Source organism: Acomys minous (assembly GCF_964271855.1).
Source record: "Acomys minous genome assembly, chromosome: 8".
NCBI lineage: Eukaryota > Metazoa > Chordata > Mammalia > Rodentia > Muridae > Acomys > Acomys minous.
This window is the reverse complement of record NC_140489.1, coordinates 94,526,313-94,542,880: the sequence shown is the minus strand read 5'-3', so window position 1 is coordinate 94,542,880 and position 16,568 is coordinate 94,526,313. Positions and strand designations below refer to the sequence as shown.

At 43.4% G+C, this 16,568-nt stretch overlaps 1 protein-coding gene across 1 annotated transcript; it reads right to left on the bottom strand.

Annotated features, from left to right (window-relative positions):
- Positions 1-312: 312 nt before the first annotated feature.
- On the bottom strand, positions 313-2,243 carry MSGN1 (mesogenin 1; the record flags this gene model as incomplete). The annotated part of the gene is made up of 1 exon (XM_084791543.1): positions 313-2,243. One exon carries the CDS (start codon positions 2,241-2,243, stop codon positions 1,674-1,676), a length of 570 nt encoding a protein of 189 aa, XP_084647669.1. The 3' UTR covers positions 313-1,673.
- Positions 2,244-16,568: the final 14,325 nt, after the last annotated feature.

Here is a 16,568-nt window from a genome sequence, read left to right as displayed (position 1 = left end):
ACTAGGAAAGCCATGCTTCAATTTTCTCTTCTATAAAATCAAAATAGTAGAGGTACTTATGTCACACATATATTTATGCAAACTTACATCACTTGGTCCAAATCAGAATGTACTCCTCAAAGTATACATGTGCACATATTTATTTGTATGTATTTGCATCAATGAAGAAATAATGGGAAGAGGTTACACACGAGATTGTAAACACAGTTACTCCTTTCATAATGTATATAATTAAAAAGGAAAAGACCAAAGGGGGGGTGGGGCGGGGAGCAGATCAACAGGAAAGATGAACGGACTAGTGAGGCACTGGGGACTGACACGGATGGTGAAGGACCCCAACAAGGAAAAGAACCTACTTAAACTGAAGCCCCTTCCATAGGATGCCCTGTGTATCCAGATTAACTAAGCCCAGCAGGACAGGCACCTGGGAGAGAGCATGTGATCACGAAAAGAGACTTGTGAGATAGTGGGGGACATGGAGTGAGTGGGCAGGGCAGCTAGATGTTTCGCAGGAAGCAAATTCCTTCCGAGAGGTCACAGAAAGCCTTTTCACTTATTATCTATGGAGTCCAAGTTGACTTTGTTTTAAGCCAATCTCTTGTTTTCAGAAATGAATATGTGGGACTGGGTGTGGGGGCACACGCCTTTAATCCCAGCCCTCGGGAAGCAGAGGCAGGTGGATAGCTATAAGTCTACAAAGCAAGTCCAGGACAGGCAAGGCTAACACAGAGAAACCCTGTCTCGAAAACAAGAAAGAAAGAAAGAAAGAAAGAAAGAAAGAAAGAAAGAAAGAAAGAAAGAAAGAAAGAAAACAAATGAATATGTTAAGCAACAGGCTCACATTCACACCAGGCCTGGGACAAGAAGAGCCACCCTGTGATGCTGGGGCCCTTCCTGCCTTCTTCCTTTCTCCTGTTCCCCAAGACACAGTAGTCTGTGCCCCAATCCTTCCCTCCTGTGCCTTACAGAGGAAACGCCGGTCACGGGATCTTTAATGTCTTAACTCAGCCCAGTCTGCCTGCTTGTTACTTCCTACTTATTGCCATACAAATTCCTTCTGCACTGAAGTAATTTTACTCCCAGCAAAAGTAAAGGTATGCTTTCAAATGCGCGCGCACGCGCGCGCACACACACACACACGCACCACGGTGAGGATTAGAGAGGGGGAGAGAGGGAGAGGGAGAGAGAGAACCGAGAGAGAGACCACTACCTCCTTACTTGACACAGTCTTTCTAAATAGGAATCCAAATGTCACACTGGATCCTGTACAAAATACAAGTTTAGTTCCAACAGAAAGAAAACTCCCAACACGAAAATGGTAGGGGAATGTAATTGTAGATATTTAACACTATCAGAAGAGTTATGTTTAAGCCATCTTGACCCTTTAAAAATACCTTGAAAAGACACAGGGCAAAATAGTCTCTTTGCAAAAAAGCTGCATCACTGGAGACATGATGAGACAACCGAAGTGTCCTGTTTGTCAAGTAAATGTCCTGGCAGCTCCAATAGGTCAGATGGAAGTCCCTTTCAACTTAGCAGATCTCAAGACTTGCCACACTAAGTGTCCACAGATAACGCTGTGCTATTGTCCTGGAAGACAGGTTCGAGGTCTTCAGAACTTCTCTGTGCCTGGCCATAGGTCTGGAACCGGTGGGATTCTCCAGAGGCACAGGTCACACGCTCTGGGGCCTGGGCTCTCTCCCGCCGCCGTTGAGGAGGTCTGTGAGTTCCCCGATGTACTTGATGGTGTACTTGAGTGTCTGCATCTTGGTGAGCGGCTGGCCTCTCTGGCTGTAGACAGGTGGCAGGTAATTCCGGAGTGTGTGGAGGGCATCTGCCAAGGTCCGCATCCTGAGTTTCTCTCTCTCGCTGGCCTTGCGTCTCCGCTGGACAGACATTTTAACTTTGCTGCTGCCCTTCTGGCCTTTGAGACCACCAGCAGCTTGCAGGTAGGCCGGCTGGAAAGCTAACATGCTGTAATCCAGCTCTACTAAGCCACCGGTCCCGTGGCTGCTGTAGCCATCGCTGCCTCCTGTGCTGGCTCCACTGTGCCCACAGGGCAGTGCAACCTCAGGGTAGGACTCCAAAGAAGGAACTGGGGAGAGGCTCTGAGCCGGGGATGCCTGGCTCAGCTCCAGGGGCCTGGCTCTGCTTTTCCAGTCCCAGGAGGCCAGCAGGCCTGCAGTGTCTGAAGAATCCAGGCCATCCTCCAGGCTGAGGAAGGTCTCACCCAGGTTGTCCATTTCCCCGAGGCAACACAGTAGAAGGAGGACTCGTTGGCAAATGTGAAACAAAGTTGTGCTGCCCGGCCAGAGAACAGCTTTCTTTTATGATGGTGTGGGATCGGGACAAAGTGGGAAAGAGGCCCCTGGTGGAGGGAGTTCAAAGGAAGAACCAAGGACCAAGATGGAAGATGAACTCCTCAGGTGTCACTTTCTCCTCGTTGATAATTAGCATCTTCTAGCTAAAATGTCTTTAAACAGACCGGCCTCCAAGAGAAGAAAAAAGGAATTATCTTGTTGTAACTAAACCAATTAAGGCTGCATAACCAAGCTTAACATTGTCCTGTGGAACTCATTAATGGGGGAGCCAAAGAAAACAAACCTGTGCATCTGCGGCAAGGAGGGGCTCCTGGGGGGGCCTTTGGGCCAGGAGGACTCCCCGACCCACACTGCGGAGAAGGAGCAGCGCAGGATTGAAATAACGCGAGTCCCCCTGAGCTTTGATTTTCTTCTCCTGTGTCAAAGGCAGGCAATTATGGCTCCTATTTCCTGGGGCTGGCACAGGCTGTGGACGCACACTTCTTATCCCTCCACTGTGGTTAACCGCCCCAGGTTTTGAAGAATTCCTTCCTATCCACAGAAGGACAAAGCAGCAGATCCAGGAAGCTGAGAGCCGTAGTGTGTAGAAATATCCCCTGCTTTAATTGATCAGGGCTGGAACCCCAGTAGCAAACAGGTGCCAGAAGACACAACACTCCTTAAAATCAGCAACTTGCGAGTGTACCTGGCTGGCATTTAGCCTGATGAATGTCTTTTTAAAAATCCAGTCACACCTCGTTTTTTGAAATGTATAGAGGAAGTGTGAAATTAACAAGAGAGTTCATTTTCCCTCACCACCGCTCCAAATGCCACCAAATGTGTTAAGTTGGCTGGCCTTGCTAGTTAGCTTCATTTCCTATATGCTCCCACAGACCCTGCACTTTGAAAAAGGAGTTCCAGATTCCCCCATTTGTCCCAGGAACAGAACTTATTCTGCATGCAACTCATTGTTCAAAAGACTATTAGCATTAGAGTCACCTTCAGCTTCACATGGACTTGTCCTTTAACATGGCTATTTCAGCCCCTTTGCAATTGTTAGAAAGAAATGTCAAGGACCTAATTAGGACAGTTGTGGTATTTCTTAATTAGCAAGGCTCAGGAAATAAACATCTGAAGCATGTAATCTGAAGAAAAATGCACATAGCTTTACTATTTGCTGAAGAACACTGAACCAGGTCTTCTGTCTCTCTCTGTGTCTCTGTCTGTCTGTCTGTCTCTCTCTCTCTCTCTCTCTTCCTTTCCCTGACCCTTTTCTTCCCTGTCCCCCCCACCCCCACCCTTCTACTCTGGCCCAGAAGCCCAGAGTGCAGTGAAATTTTTCCAAGAACTTTTTGTGTATTATAAATAACCTCCAGATTTAAATTTTCTAACGTTGTAAACATAAGAAGGCTGAGTTTCTCAAAGCTTAAGAGACTTAAGTTATAATCCCTAACAGGAAGTGGCACACTCAGCAGAAAGTGGCAAACATAAAACTCCAAAACTTTTTAAAAAGTAATGCTTCCCTATGCCAGTCACGTCAGGCAGGTGACATGAGTGTGACTTAAGAACACAAGTGGCTCAGATGGCCACTCCCTGAGTCAACATGAACTGTCCCTCTTCTTCCTATACAGGTTAACTTATAATACCATTTCTGCTCCAAAAGTTCCATATTTCCCCCTTTCCATAGAATCTTTCTCAAATAACTAATTCTTAAGCAACTCCTTCTTTTATTTATTTATTTTTATTTCTTATTTTAGTTTTGGTATTTTGAGACAAGCTCTCTCTAGGAAGTGCTGACTTCTGCCTCTTAGTGCTGAGATTAAAGGCATGTGACACCATTCCTGGCCCAAGTTTCATTTTCTATATAAGAAAATGCCTATTAAATCCTTGGTTCACATGGGCAGGGAATGTAGCTCAGTTGGTAGAATGCTGGCCTAGCATTCACTCCTGAGGTCCTGGGTTGGACCTTCAACGCTGAATGAACTGGGTGCCGTTGCACATACTTGGAAGCAGGAGGATTAGAAGTTCGAGATCCTTCTCAACCAACATTAAACTCAAAGACAGCCTAAGATTCATGAGACCCTGTCTCAAACAAAACTAGCAACAACAAAAAAAATCTTTGGTGCATTGTAGATGCTGAATTGGAGTCAGTTCTGTGACTATTGTCACTTACCACAGCCATGCCATCAGTACAGGTGTCATTGACTGTACTGCTTCTGACCTGGGTCTCTAAGAATTCTGACCCCAAAAGCATATAATTAGAATAAGGAAATGGCCTGGCTTCCATGTTCTGAATGTGTGCTTTTCCAATGCTGGTCCAGATTCGCACTGATCTGACCTGTCTCTATGTGTCATTCTTTGCTCCATCTGAAGAAAACAAAAAGTGAAACGCAATGTGTGATCCCTAGAACTGGAGGGCCTATCTTTGAGTTTATGATGCTGGCTCCTCTTCTTTCTCACCACCGTCTATCAAGTGTCCTAAAGCAGAGACTTCATCCAGCCTAGCTGGGACTCAGAGTGTACTGTAGAGGAAGAGTGAGCCTCCTTCACAGTAGCTGTCCTACCCTCTCATGGTGTATGTGCTGGGATAATGGACTTATGACCTGTCTTATCTTCTATATGAAACGCTCCATCAAACTCTTTCCTGGCTCTAAAACATGAAAAAGTCTGCTTGTCGTTAGAGTGTGAACATACTTAATTCAAAGAGTACCATAACAGCATGAAGGCCTCGGGAGCAGAGTCCCTGGTTCCTTCTTCATTCCAGGGAAGGTCAGTGACAGGGATGGGAGCAAAAGATGATCCCAAACTACCTGGCTTCATGACACTGCTTTTCTCTTCTCCTGGAACTGATGTGGACTATGGGCTGTGTTTTCATACGAAGGAGACTGCTTACTTCCCACTGAGTGAGTTACTAGGATAAGGCTTTAGTATTTAATTCAGTGTCCATCATTTTTCTGGTACTTCTGTCTGTGGCTATGATCATCACAGACTGTCCTAATATTTCCAAGGCTAATAAAAAAAAATTAGTCTCACTATGGAAATTATCTATTTCAAACGCAATGGCATTTCTGTGCTAGGCTACACCAGGCGAGTCCTGATGGAGGATGGTTCAGATGCAAAACATGTCCTGTGAGAAACAACTTACAGATAGAGTCCATATTGTACAGGGTCTCTACCTTAGAATCTGTCAGACATGGGGCATAAACACAGCTGATAACTACAAGGTACAAGGCTTGATTCGAAGCCCACCCTCACCAGGAAGTTGTTCCTGCCAGCATCAGACCTCAAATCTCTGCCATTCTCCAATAAACAACACTTGATCGGGCCACATCTTTCTGCCTGCCATTATGGTAATGTGTCTCTATAGATCTATGTTTCCCATTTGGCTCATGTTGGGTTCCAAGGACAGAAAGTAAGTTAAACATCTTTTGACTTCACCAAACAAATAGATTAAACGAATAATCTCGGCCTCTTGTAGCATGCTGAGATGTAACAAACTAACCATCCACACATGCAATGAATGTGATTATGGAGAATTGATAATGTCTAACATTATCACCATCACTCCTGCTATGTAAAGGGGAAACCAAGGCACATGGTTTCTCTATAGTTTCTCCAATGTAGCACACCTGAGGTCTGATATCTCCTGGATTAGAGCTGACTGGACTCTTGATAGTAACCACTGGTTTTGCTGCTTGCTTGGGGCAACTAGAGACATCAGATGGGCAGCTCTTGTAGATCTGGTGAGGCCAGCATCCAAGCTTGAAATGGATCTTTAAAAGTATTAAAAACACTAGCCTGTGTTCACACAATAGGCCCAGAAGGAACACCTGGATTAATCAGTGTCTGGACACTGTAAGAACTGAACACATATGTATCCCCTCCTTGCCCACAGTTTCATTTCTGAGGCAGTATTAGTTATCTCATACTCATCGTTAACTATGATCCAAAAATACTCAAAGGAAAATTCTATAAATAGACATATCTCAAGTTTCAAATAAGTACCATCTGCAGTAGTGTGAAGAAACATGATACCATACCACTGTACTCCTAGAACTTATGACATGTTTTCATTTCATCTCATTACACAAGAAGAAGGGTAAATATAATACAATATGATATCCTGAAAGAGAGGAAAACATATCCACATTGGGTTACAGTATAATATAATATATTACTTATTACATTATGTTGTCATAATTTTTGCAGTTACTGCTAAGTGTGCCTAATTTATAAATATCTATAGATATATAGATGGGATAAAATATGTATTTGTAGAGTTTGTGCATATAGAGCTTGGTGCTGTATTCAAGGTCTTGGGAATTCATTGAGGTATTAAAACATATCTCTGGAGAATGTGAGGAGATGGTTATAGTCAGTTAGGCTGTCCACATTTCTAAATTATATGGCTGGACAAAGCAGGTTCCCACACAATTACGTTCTGCATCCAGTAGAGAACATGCCTACCTCTGACATGAAGCAAGTGCTATATGTAAGTGAGCCACACTGTTCCTTAGCCATTACAGTAATCCTTGTCATAGGAATAGTAGTAATGCAAATAATAAATTCCTCTAGTGATTAGTTCTTTATTGCTTTACTTCATTTAAATGATACAGAAATATGACTCATGTTCCTATTTTGGAAAAAAATGAGGCATAGAAAAGTTGCTCTGGATGATGAATTTGACGGACAGTTTAAACCTAGGCAGACTGATTCCAGGGTCTCAAGACTCCAGCAAGACAAATGTCCCAAGAGAGGTAAGAAACAAGAGAGGGCTGTGGTTCTATCGCAGAGGGCATCTGTCTGCCTTCACTCTGGATAGTACACTTGGCCTTTCACACATCATTAGTATAATCCAAAAGGAGATACAGGTGACATTTAACTTTCTTTTCTCGTTCTTTCTTCCTTTCTTTCTTTCTTCCTTTCTTTCATTCCTTTTCTTAGACAGGGTTTCTCTGTGGAGCTCTGGCTGTCCTGGAATTGGCTTTGTACACCAATTCGGAGATCCTCCTGTCTCTGCCTCCTGAGGGATTGAGGTTAAAGGTGTACACCACCATCTCTGGATCATGGTGTTTAAATAGTCATGAATAAATAAAAAAATTTGGACTCTTTCATTCCAACACATATTCTTGGCATCAAATTCAACAAAAGAAAATAATACGTGTGGAAGAAAAGGAGCAGTGTGGGAGGTAAGTGAAAGCAACCAACTGTGCTGTGGTACCCTCCCTATGTCCTTGAACTGTTAAATAGAATTAAAGTCATTCTAGCTAAGGGTGGTAGCACACAGTTGCAATCCCAGCGTTTGAGGAGGCAGAGACAGATGGATCTCTGTGAATTGGAGGCCAGCTTGGTCTACAAAGTGAGCCCAGGACAGCCAAGACTATACAGAGAAACACTGTCTGGAAAAACAAAATAACAACAAACAATTAAAGTCAGCCATGAGTTGATGGACTTGGTTACTGTTCACACACACACACACACACACACACACACACACACACACACACACACACACCATGCACTCACAATGTGAAAGTGGGAGGGGGACTTCATTAGAAAGAAGAATAGACGGTGTCACATGCCTGTAATGCCAGCACTGGCGTGGGGGGCAGAGGCAGGCAGATGGCTGTGTGTTCGAGGCCAACCTGGTCTAGAAATAGAGACCAAGACAGCCAAGGCTACACAGAGAAACCCTGTCTTGGAAAACCAAAAAAAAAAAAAAAAAAAAAGAAAGAAAGAAAGAAAGAAAGAGGAATGGTTTCAGAGGGAAGAAGGATATTGAGTGAGGCAATGGGTGAAATGACTTAAATTGTTTATAAACATGTATGAAAGTGCCAAAGAATAAAGGGATAATTGTAAAAGATAGGAAAGAAATATGCTACACTCTCAAAACTTTTAGCCAGAGGAAATGCTGTCATTTCCGAAGCCCCTTGGGAGGATTTGCTGACCAGAAGTGGCTCTCATTGGCCTGGCCCTTTAAGTCAGCAAAGTCTCCAGCCTGGGATGCCATCTTCCTGGAACATGAAGGAAGACTCCTTTCTCAAGTACAGAGAAAAATCTCCAGCCCAGTCAAGTGTCCTGAGGCTCTTTGCCTAGTGAAAGCAGATACAAGCAAGAGCAATATGACTTTCTCCAAAACGAACCCATCCCAGAGCAGCCCTGTTCCAAAGTAGCTTTCTCCTTTGGAAAAAAAAAAATCACCAGATACGTTCATTTTGGGAAAAAGAAAACAGTAACCACTTTTGCACAAAATGAGGAGTTGTGAACAGTCACAGAATGGAAGGTGACAGAGCAGAGCCGCTGCAAGGGACATCAGACGAAGGAAGGGGCAATCAAAAGAGGAAGCAGAAGCTAATTCTCCCAAGAAAGCCTGCACACCGGATGCTTTGGTTATTATAATTATTGCGTGAACAACTCAAAACTTTGTGACTCGGCAAGCAGCCTCAAATGACCAAGGTTTTCTTCCACCAGCATCTGAGACAGGTGGGAGGCCTGAGTGCCCCACTGCTCCTTCCTCAGCAACTGGCCAGCAACAGTCAAAAAGGGACCCAGTGTTACATTTACACCTCTTGCCCCTTTTAAGTCCCCTTCTTTATTACCACTGGTATTTGGGGTGGCATTTTAATGCCCATGTCAAAAAGTTGAAAGCAGTTTGCAAGGATGTTGTTCTTCAAGGATCGCCCTCTGTTTTAGGCAGACCGAAGAACAAAAAGAAAAGCACCATGTTGTTTTCCATTAGTCTCCAGTGACGCTCAAAGCCCTACTACTTAAAATGAATACTAAAACTGCTTTCATTAGGATAGCTGCACAGAGCTCTGCCTCTGCTTTTTCTCCCATGTTTAATCTTCATTTCTGATATTTTCAAATGAGCCAGCACCTACAAAGCAAATGACAAGGCCGAGTTGGGAAACATGTTTCTCAGTATTCTAATATGAACTAGTCAAATATGATAGTCAAAAGGTTACTGCTGTGAAGATCCCAAACAGATAAGAAAAACACCAGCTTGCTGCTGGGGACAGGAACAGCTCACAAAAGAAGCTCAAGTGGCTAATAAACAGAAATTAAAAAATGTTTATCTCATTAGTAATCAAAGACATGTAAATGGAACCAATGAGGCGAGGCTATTTTCCACCTCCCAAACTGCCATAGTCTGAAGGGGGGGGGTCGCCCTTCCCATGCACTGTATATGGGACCATCAACTGTTTCATTTAAGGAAATATTTTATACTGTAATGCAGTTTGGGCACAAGGATTTACTCTATAGAACTAGAGAAATAGGCAATCAAATAATTGTGAACAAGAATAGTCACTATAGTTATGAAAGTAAATTATTCAATCAAATATCTGATAGTAAAGAGGTGATTATGTACATCATGTGCCTTTCATGTGATAGAATATTGTGCATGAAAACAGAGGAATCATGTTATGAAAAACACTGTAACAAATACAATCTGATATTACAGTGTTTTAAGCAGGATATATAAAATTAGTGGTTTTGGCTCATTTTAACCTTTTTAAATTTTTTATCTTATTATGATCATTTTGTATGAGCATTTTGCCTGCATGTATGTCTGTGCACCACAGGCATGCTTGGTGCCCATGGAAGGCAGAAGGCGGCATGGGATCCTTTCGCACTGGCATCTTGGATAGCTGTGAGTGGCCATGGTGGTTCTGGGAATAGACCTTAGGTCCTTGGAAGAGCAGCCAGTGCTGTTAAATGTTGAGCCATCTTTTCAGTTGGCTCAGTTTAATATTTTAGTAGAAAAGCAATTAATTGTTTAGAGTTGGGTATTCATGGTAAAAAGAAGTTAGAAGGGACAGATAGGAGGATCTCAACATACAGATATAGATAGTAATTGTTTTCCTAAAGATAATCTAGACAAGACAACAACAACAAAATGATAGAAGAAAAGTTTCTCCCACAGAGACACAAAAGGTTGGAGTGTTTTCTCTCCAATATTACTGTGTTGAGCAGCTGGGTTCTGTCCCCAGCCCTTTGTAGAGCACGCAGCCTTTCTCCCTCGCCAGCAGACTTGAAGCACTAGACCAACCTGCTGCTTATATGCAGGTCTGGAATTTACATTTGGACAGAGTCCACTTTCCTGGTAGCAACAGTGTTTTTGGGAAGAAGAGAAGCATGTTTCAATAAAGAAGTTTCACTTCCTTCTCTTGCATGTGTAAGTCTGAGCTAGGCGGAGAGATGGCTCAGCAGTCCTGAATGCAGACTGCTATGCGGACAGGAATATGGTTCCTAGCTCCTACTTTTGGCATCTCACAACCACCTGTAACTCCAGTTCCAGGGAGTTCCATGTCCTCTTCTGGCCTTTGTGGGTACTGCACTCACATGTACAAACAGACAGACAGACAGACACACACACACACAATTTAAGACAAATATATATACAAGGTGTTAGGATTCTGCTTCAATCTGCCTACATGTGATGTCATTGCCTACCTGCCATGGGGGCGTGGCCCTGACCAGTATATAAAAGGACACAGCTACCTCTGCCCCTCCTTCTCTTACCTCCTTCTCTCTTCCACTGTCTCTACCTCCTCTCTTACTTCTCTCTTCCTCTCTTTCCCTATCTCTCTGTCTCTCTCTCTCTCTGGGATACCCGTCCTCCCCCCTTTCCTTCTCTCCCCATGTTCAGTTAATAAACCTCATATAATCTAATATCTGTTGACTGGCAACTTACTATCTTATTTCTTATTATTAAACATACAATGAGCAACACTAAATGGACTCAGCAGGTTGCGTATATATGTCTTTACTTGCAGTACAACTGTAACAATAATAATTAGTATGAGGCCATGAATTTAGAAGGGAGAAGGGAGGGAACAGAGAGATGAAATGAAAGGGACAAATGGTATAATTATATTTTAATAAAAAAGAAAACTATGTAATACTAGTAGTAATACATTAAAAATATACTTGATATCTTCCTAGTCAGAGTGCTGTGACCTAAATTAACCCATTCTTTTTTTTTTTTAAATGAAGATTTATTTGTTTAAAAAAACCCAAAACCAAAAAACCCAACACCTCCCCTGGCAACTTCTCTGACTGTCACTGAATCCTCTCCACCATCAGGGGCCTGCCGACCCTTCCAACCTGCGTGCCCCTCCTCCTTAGACCCTCTCTGGGTTGGATTCTAGTGGGGCTCCACATGCCATTGGTTTATGCTTCTTTTATTATTTATTTATTTTGATTGTTTTTATTTATATTCTGTCTGTGGGTATTTTGCCTGCATGTAGTACTCCCAGATGGCCAGAGAGAACATCCTTTGAACTGGAGTTATGTGGTGAGCTGCCAGGTAGATGCTGGGAATAAAACCCAGGTCCACCACAAGAGCAAGTGCTCTTAACCACTGAGCCATCTCTCCAGCCCCTGGTCTGCCATTTGTTTTTGCCCTTTACTCAGTTCTCTCTCTCTCTCTCTCTCTCTCTCTCTCTCTCTCTCTCTCTCTCTCTCTCTCTCTCTCCCCCTCCCTCCCTCTTTCCTTGTTTTTGTTTTTGTTTTTCAAGACAGAGTTTCTTTGTGTAACAATCCTGACTGTCCTGGAACTCTCCCTGTAAACCAGGCTGGCCTCAAACTCACAGAAATCTGCCTGTACCACTGCACCCAGCTCAGTTATCTCTTGATTGTTCAGATTCTTCAAGTCTAAGCCAGGTCTTGTTCAGAGTCCTTGTCTGCCAACCCTCAGTAACCATTTATCTTTACAAGCCAGATTAGAAATTTATAGTGGTTTCTTATAGTTTCAGGGTTTTTGTTTTGTTTTGTTTTTTCACTTTTTAAAGTTAAAGGGGCCTTCATGATTTCTAATTCAGAAATGCTGCCTTAGAGTCTGTGAAATATTTTCCACTTGTGTTACATCTTTGGGATGTCATAGCAACCTCAAGCAATAGGGCAGATTATCTCAGCTGGGAAGTAAGGAGCCAAAGACAGAGAGAGAGGCTTGTTACATCTACAGCAACGTTTAGCCAACCATGGCAGAATTAAAGAGTATACCATGGGAGAAAAACTGGGAACTCTCCTACAAGCAAATCTGAGACTCAAATAGCTCTCAGGGTTGTCCAGCCCCAAGTGGGGAGCACGATCTCACTTTAGAAAACAGCTGCCTGGTGGCACTGCGAGACTGTCATCACCCCAGTCATGGGCTCATGACTGCAGCTGTTGCTACCTTTCAAAGCCAGACAGCTGTCGCCAGGAGATGGATTCAAACAGAACAAAGGAATCAGAGTTTGAAATAATGACCATGCCTGTATGCATGTGCACGATGGTCTCCGTCCCATAGCTCAAAGCGTACTAAAGATATAATCTAATTACTTCTCAGGAAGGCCACGCTTGAGGGGTACATGTCAGAAAGCCTAACACAGAGAGAAGAAAGGCTGCCTTCAACTGGCTTTTGTGCAATACTGTCAAAACTAGAAAGGAAGGTTTGCAGGGGTTGCACACGCCTTCCGTCCCTCATGATAGCGTTTGCAGTGGACACTGCAGACAAGTGTCCTTGTCCTTAGCAGAGCGGGGGAGCACTTCGCCTCCCCACAGTGTCTCTGCTGAGGAACTGGTAAGAGGACAAGAGATTTTCTATCGTCCCCTCCTTCCTACACAGTACAGGCCGTCCTGTTTCCTGGATCTTGTTATCTCACACAGTAGGCACTGTGCCTACAGAAGAGTCATTTTTCTTTCAATGATCTTACTGCTCGTTTTACTGGTCACTCCTTTTTTTTTTTTTTTTTTTTGGTTGTCCAAGACAGGGTTTCTCTGTGTAGCCTTGGCTGTCCTAAACTCGCTTTGTAGACCAGGCCAGCGATCTGCCTGCCTCTGCCTCCCGAGTGCTGGGATTAAAGGCATGTACCACCACGCCCGGCTCTTACTGGTCACTCTTTTCACCATTTTCCTTTCTCACTCTTCCCTTTCTTCCAGCCTAGATGGTTTCTTCTCCCTGTTTTTGGAAGTCACACAAGTGAACTCAGACTTGCCTGCTCTGACCTACTTCCTACACTAAACTACCCATCAGACTGTGGACTGAAAGGGGGCCCTTCTCTCTCCTTAGGCACTGCTGTCCACTTCTTTCTCTGAGCTTGACCATATCTCTATTGCTTGACAATATCCACTTTACTCTCCTTTACTCTCTCTATAAATTGCACATGAATGATTTTGTTTGTGGTGGTTTACCCTTTGCATACAGACTTCCGTGAATAGTTTCCTCTTGTCTATTAGTACTTAATGAACACCAAGGCCTTGAGAGAGAGGTACCACTCGAGTTTCATACCTACCTCAAAGTGCTGTATTAAAGAGAGAAGGTAACATGCTTGAGTTCACTTGCTGGTGGTCCAAGATCATAACTGTTTGTTGTAATTCTCTGCATGAGCCATCAAAGTCCCCCTTAAAATGTATACAGGTAGCTGGGCATGGTGGCACATACCTGAAATCACAGCACTCAGGGAGGCAGAGGAGGGCGGATCTATGTGAGTTCAAGGCCAACCTGGTCTATAAAGAGAGTCCAGGACAGAGAAACCCCATCTTAAAACAAAACAAAGACCCCAAATAATGCCAACAGCAACAATATAATAATAATAATAATAATAATAATAATAATAATAATAATAATAATAATAATAACAACAACAACAACAACAACACAGGTTAGCAGGGTGTGGTGGCATGGGCTTGTGATTTCGGCACAACTATGTCAGAAGCAGAACCAAAAGTTCCAGGTTAGATAGCGAGTTTGACTAAAAAAAAAAAAAAAGCATAGAATAGAATAGAAGAACAAGAGACATCCAAGTTAAATGTTCTAAAGTGATGGGGTAGGGGCTGGCTTTTAGAGAGCATGGTTCCTCCGGAAAGGCTGGCCTCTACAATATGAACTGAAAGTTTGGTCTCCGGGCCTTTGCAGAATGGTATTCCACCTGGATGAGAACCAGGATGTGAGCTCCCAGCTCCAGGCCCTTGTGTGGAAAAATGCTTAAACTCTCATTTCCTCAGCTGAGTGCTTTTAGGGAAGCTCCAATCTTATATCCACAGGTACTGCCTTGGAGGCAATACTTTATTGACAAAAGTGATAGCACTTTTCCATTGAACTAATCACAGCTGAGTTACAAAGGAAGCCAGTGAGCTCTCTTGGGAAGCCTGTGGCCATGAATTGGCTCAACCTGCTTTTGGAATAAATCTGTTCCGAGAACAATTTTTTTTTTCCCCCGGCCACAGCTGTGTTTGGGAAATTTAAGTGGTCACATTACAACCCACTCAAGTCTTGCCAACCACTGTAGCATTTTTGGATGGCCCAAGGCAAGCCGTGTGTGGGGGAAGCTGAGTGCATGGTTCGGAGCGCCCATCTCTTTTATCTACACTCTGCTATCTCACAGGACAGGCTGAAGGCCACTGACATTTGCCTGTTCGCTTCTGATGTTGGCAGTGCCTCAGACTTCTTCCCACCTGTCTTCTCTCTAAAGAAAAGTGCCCTGGCAGTTTGCTTTTCCTTTTTTTCTTTTTCCTTTCTTTCTTTTCTTTCTGATTCTTGACCCTGTACCCAGACACCACGCCCCTTCTGAGACCCCAGAGGCAAAAGCGACAGACTTACCCTTAAAGACAGTGGTTTGCAACCTTCCTAATGTTGCAGCCCTTTAATACAGTTCCTCATGTTATGGTGACCCTAACCATAAAAGTATTTTCCTTGTTACTTCATAACTGTAATTTTACTACTGTTGTGAATTTAATGTAAATGTCTGTTTTTTTCTGATGATCTTAGGTGACTTCTGTGCAAGAGTTGTTCAACCCTCAAAGGGGATCAACCCCCAGATTACAAACTACTGCTTAAAGAACTATACTGTGCTGTCTCTAAGTGGTACCCATTCACTGACTGCATGTGTGTTCTAAATGGAAGACACACCGCGAATTTGGACAGTGTGAAATAAGTCACTGATGATCTTTTCACTGATTACCCACTGAAATGCGGAAGTTTTGAATGTACTGAGTTAAAGTAAAGATATTACTTAGCTCACCTAAAAAAAAAAAAAAAGACTACGAGGGTTTTATCTAAGCGTGGTCCATATTGTTTGCCATACACTGGTATGGATAAACCTCAAATGAAGAGAGGTATAGTGCATAATATAGAGGCACTAAAAATGTGTTGTGGGGGGAAAAGAGGGAGAAGGGCAGTTCGCTTAGGGAACAGGGAAGGCTTCCTGAGGCCGTGGCCTTAGAAATGAGTTTTGAGGCAGGATTGTGGGTGGAAGACTAGAGGCAAGCTCACCCAGCACAAAGGTGGAAAGTTTGATCTCAGCCAGTTGGAAGACAAGGATCACTGAGGCAGTGTTGGAGTCCTCGTCAGTTTCCAAACTCGACTGTCCACAATAATGGCCTGGTGCAGATCTCCTAGGCTTGCCTCAAGTTTCATGAATCAGGACCGTCGCTGGGAGATGCTGACTCCTCTGTCTCATGGGGTTTTTGGGGGTGATGGTTGTATAGCTTATCTGATCAGGACAGAGACAGAGTCACCACGAGCGTCCCACCTCCCATGTTGACTTCTTCCTTTGTTTTCTTTGGAAAGAAGCAACAGCAAAACAGAGCCTGGATCTCTCATTGCAGGCTTCTGGAAGGTCAGCGTGTGTCCTCTGTGGGACAGGAAGAAGGTGGATCTTGTTGCCTGTGCTTTCCTCAGTTACTGCCTAAGTTCCTAGTTAAGTAGCCGTATCTATACTATGTATGCAGTGACAGTACTCTGTCAGTGAGAGAGAGAGACAGAGAGAGAGAGAGAGAGAGGGAGAGACAGATCTGCTAGTTAATATGTGATTGCTTTGAACAATGGTACAGTGATAAAAAATTCTTTGTGCTTTCAGAAGCCCTTTATAGGCATACTATCTGGAAAAGGAAAGAAGAGTGACAGAGCAGAGAGAGACCCTTTCTTCTGCTACACTCGGTAAAAAAATGGGAATCAAGATCTATTATTTTCCCTTTCTCTTTCTCTCCTTCAGTACCCTCATATCTTTCTATGTTTCTGTACGTTTCTGATTTGCCAGGCATGAGAATGGATACTTTTAATCTCAGCACTTGAGAAGCAGAGCCGGGAGGATATCTATGAGTTCCAGGTCACGCAAGGCCTACAAAGTGAGACCTTGTCTCAGATAGAACAAAACAAAATAAATACTGCTTGAATCAGCCTGTGGGCCAATAATACTGCCTAACTTTAAAAAATGACATTAAGTAATAATGTAATAAAAAGTATGTGTGTGTGTCTGTGTGTGTGTATGTGTCTGTGTGTGTGTG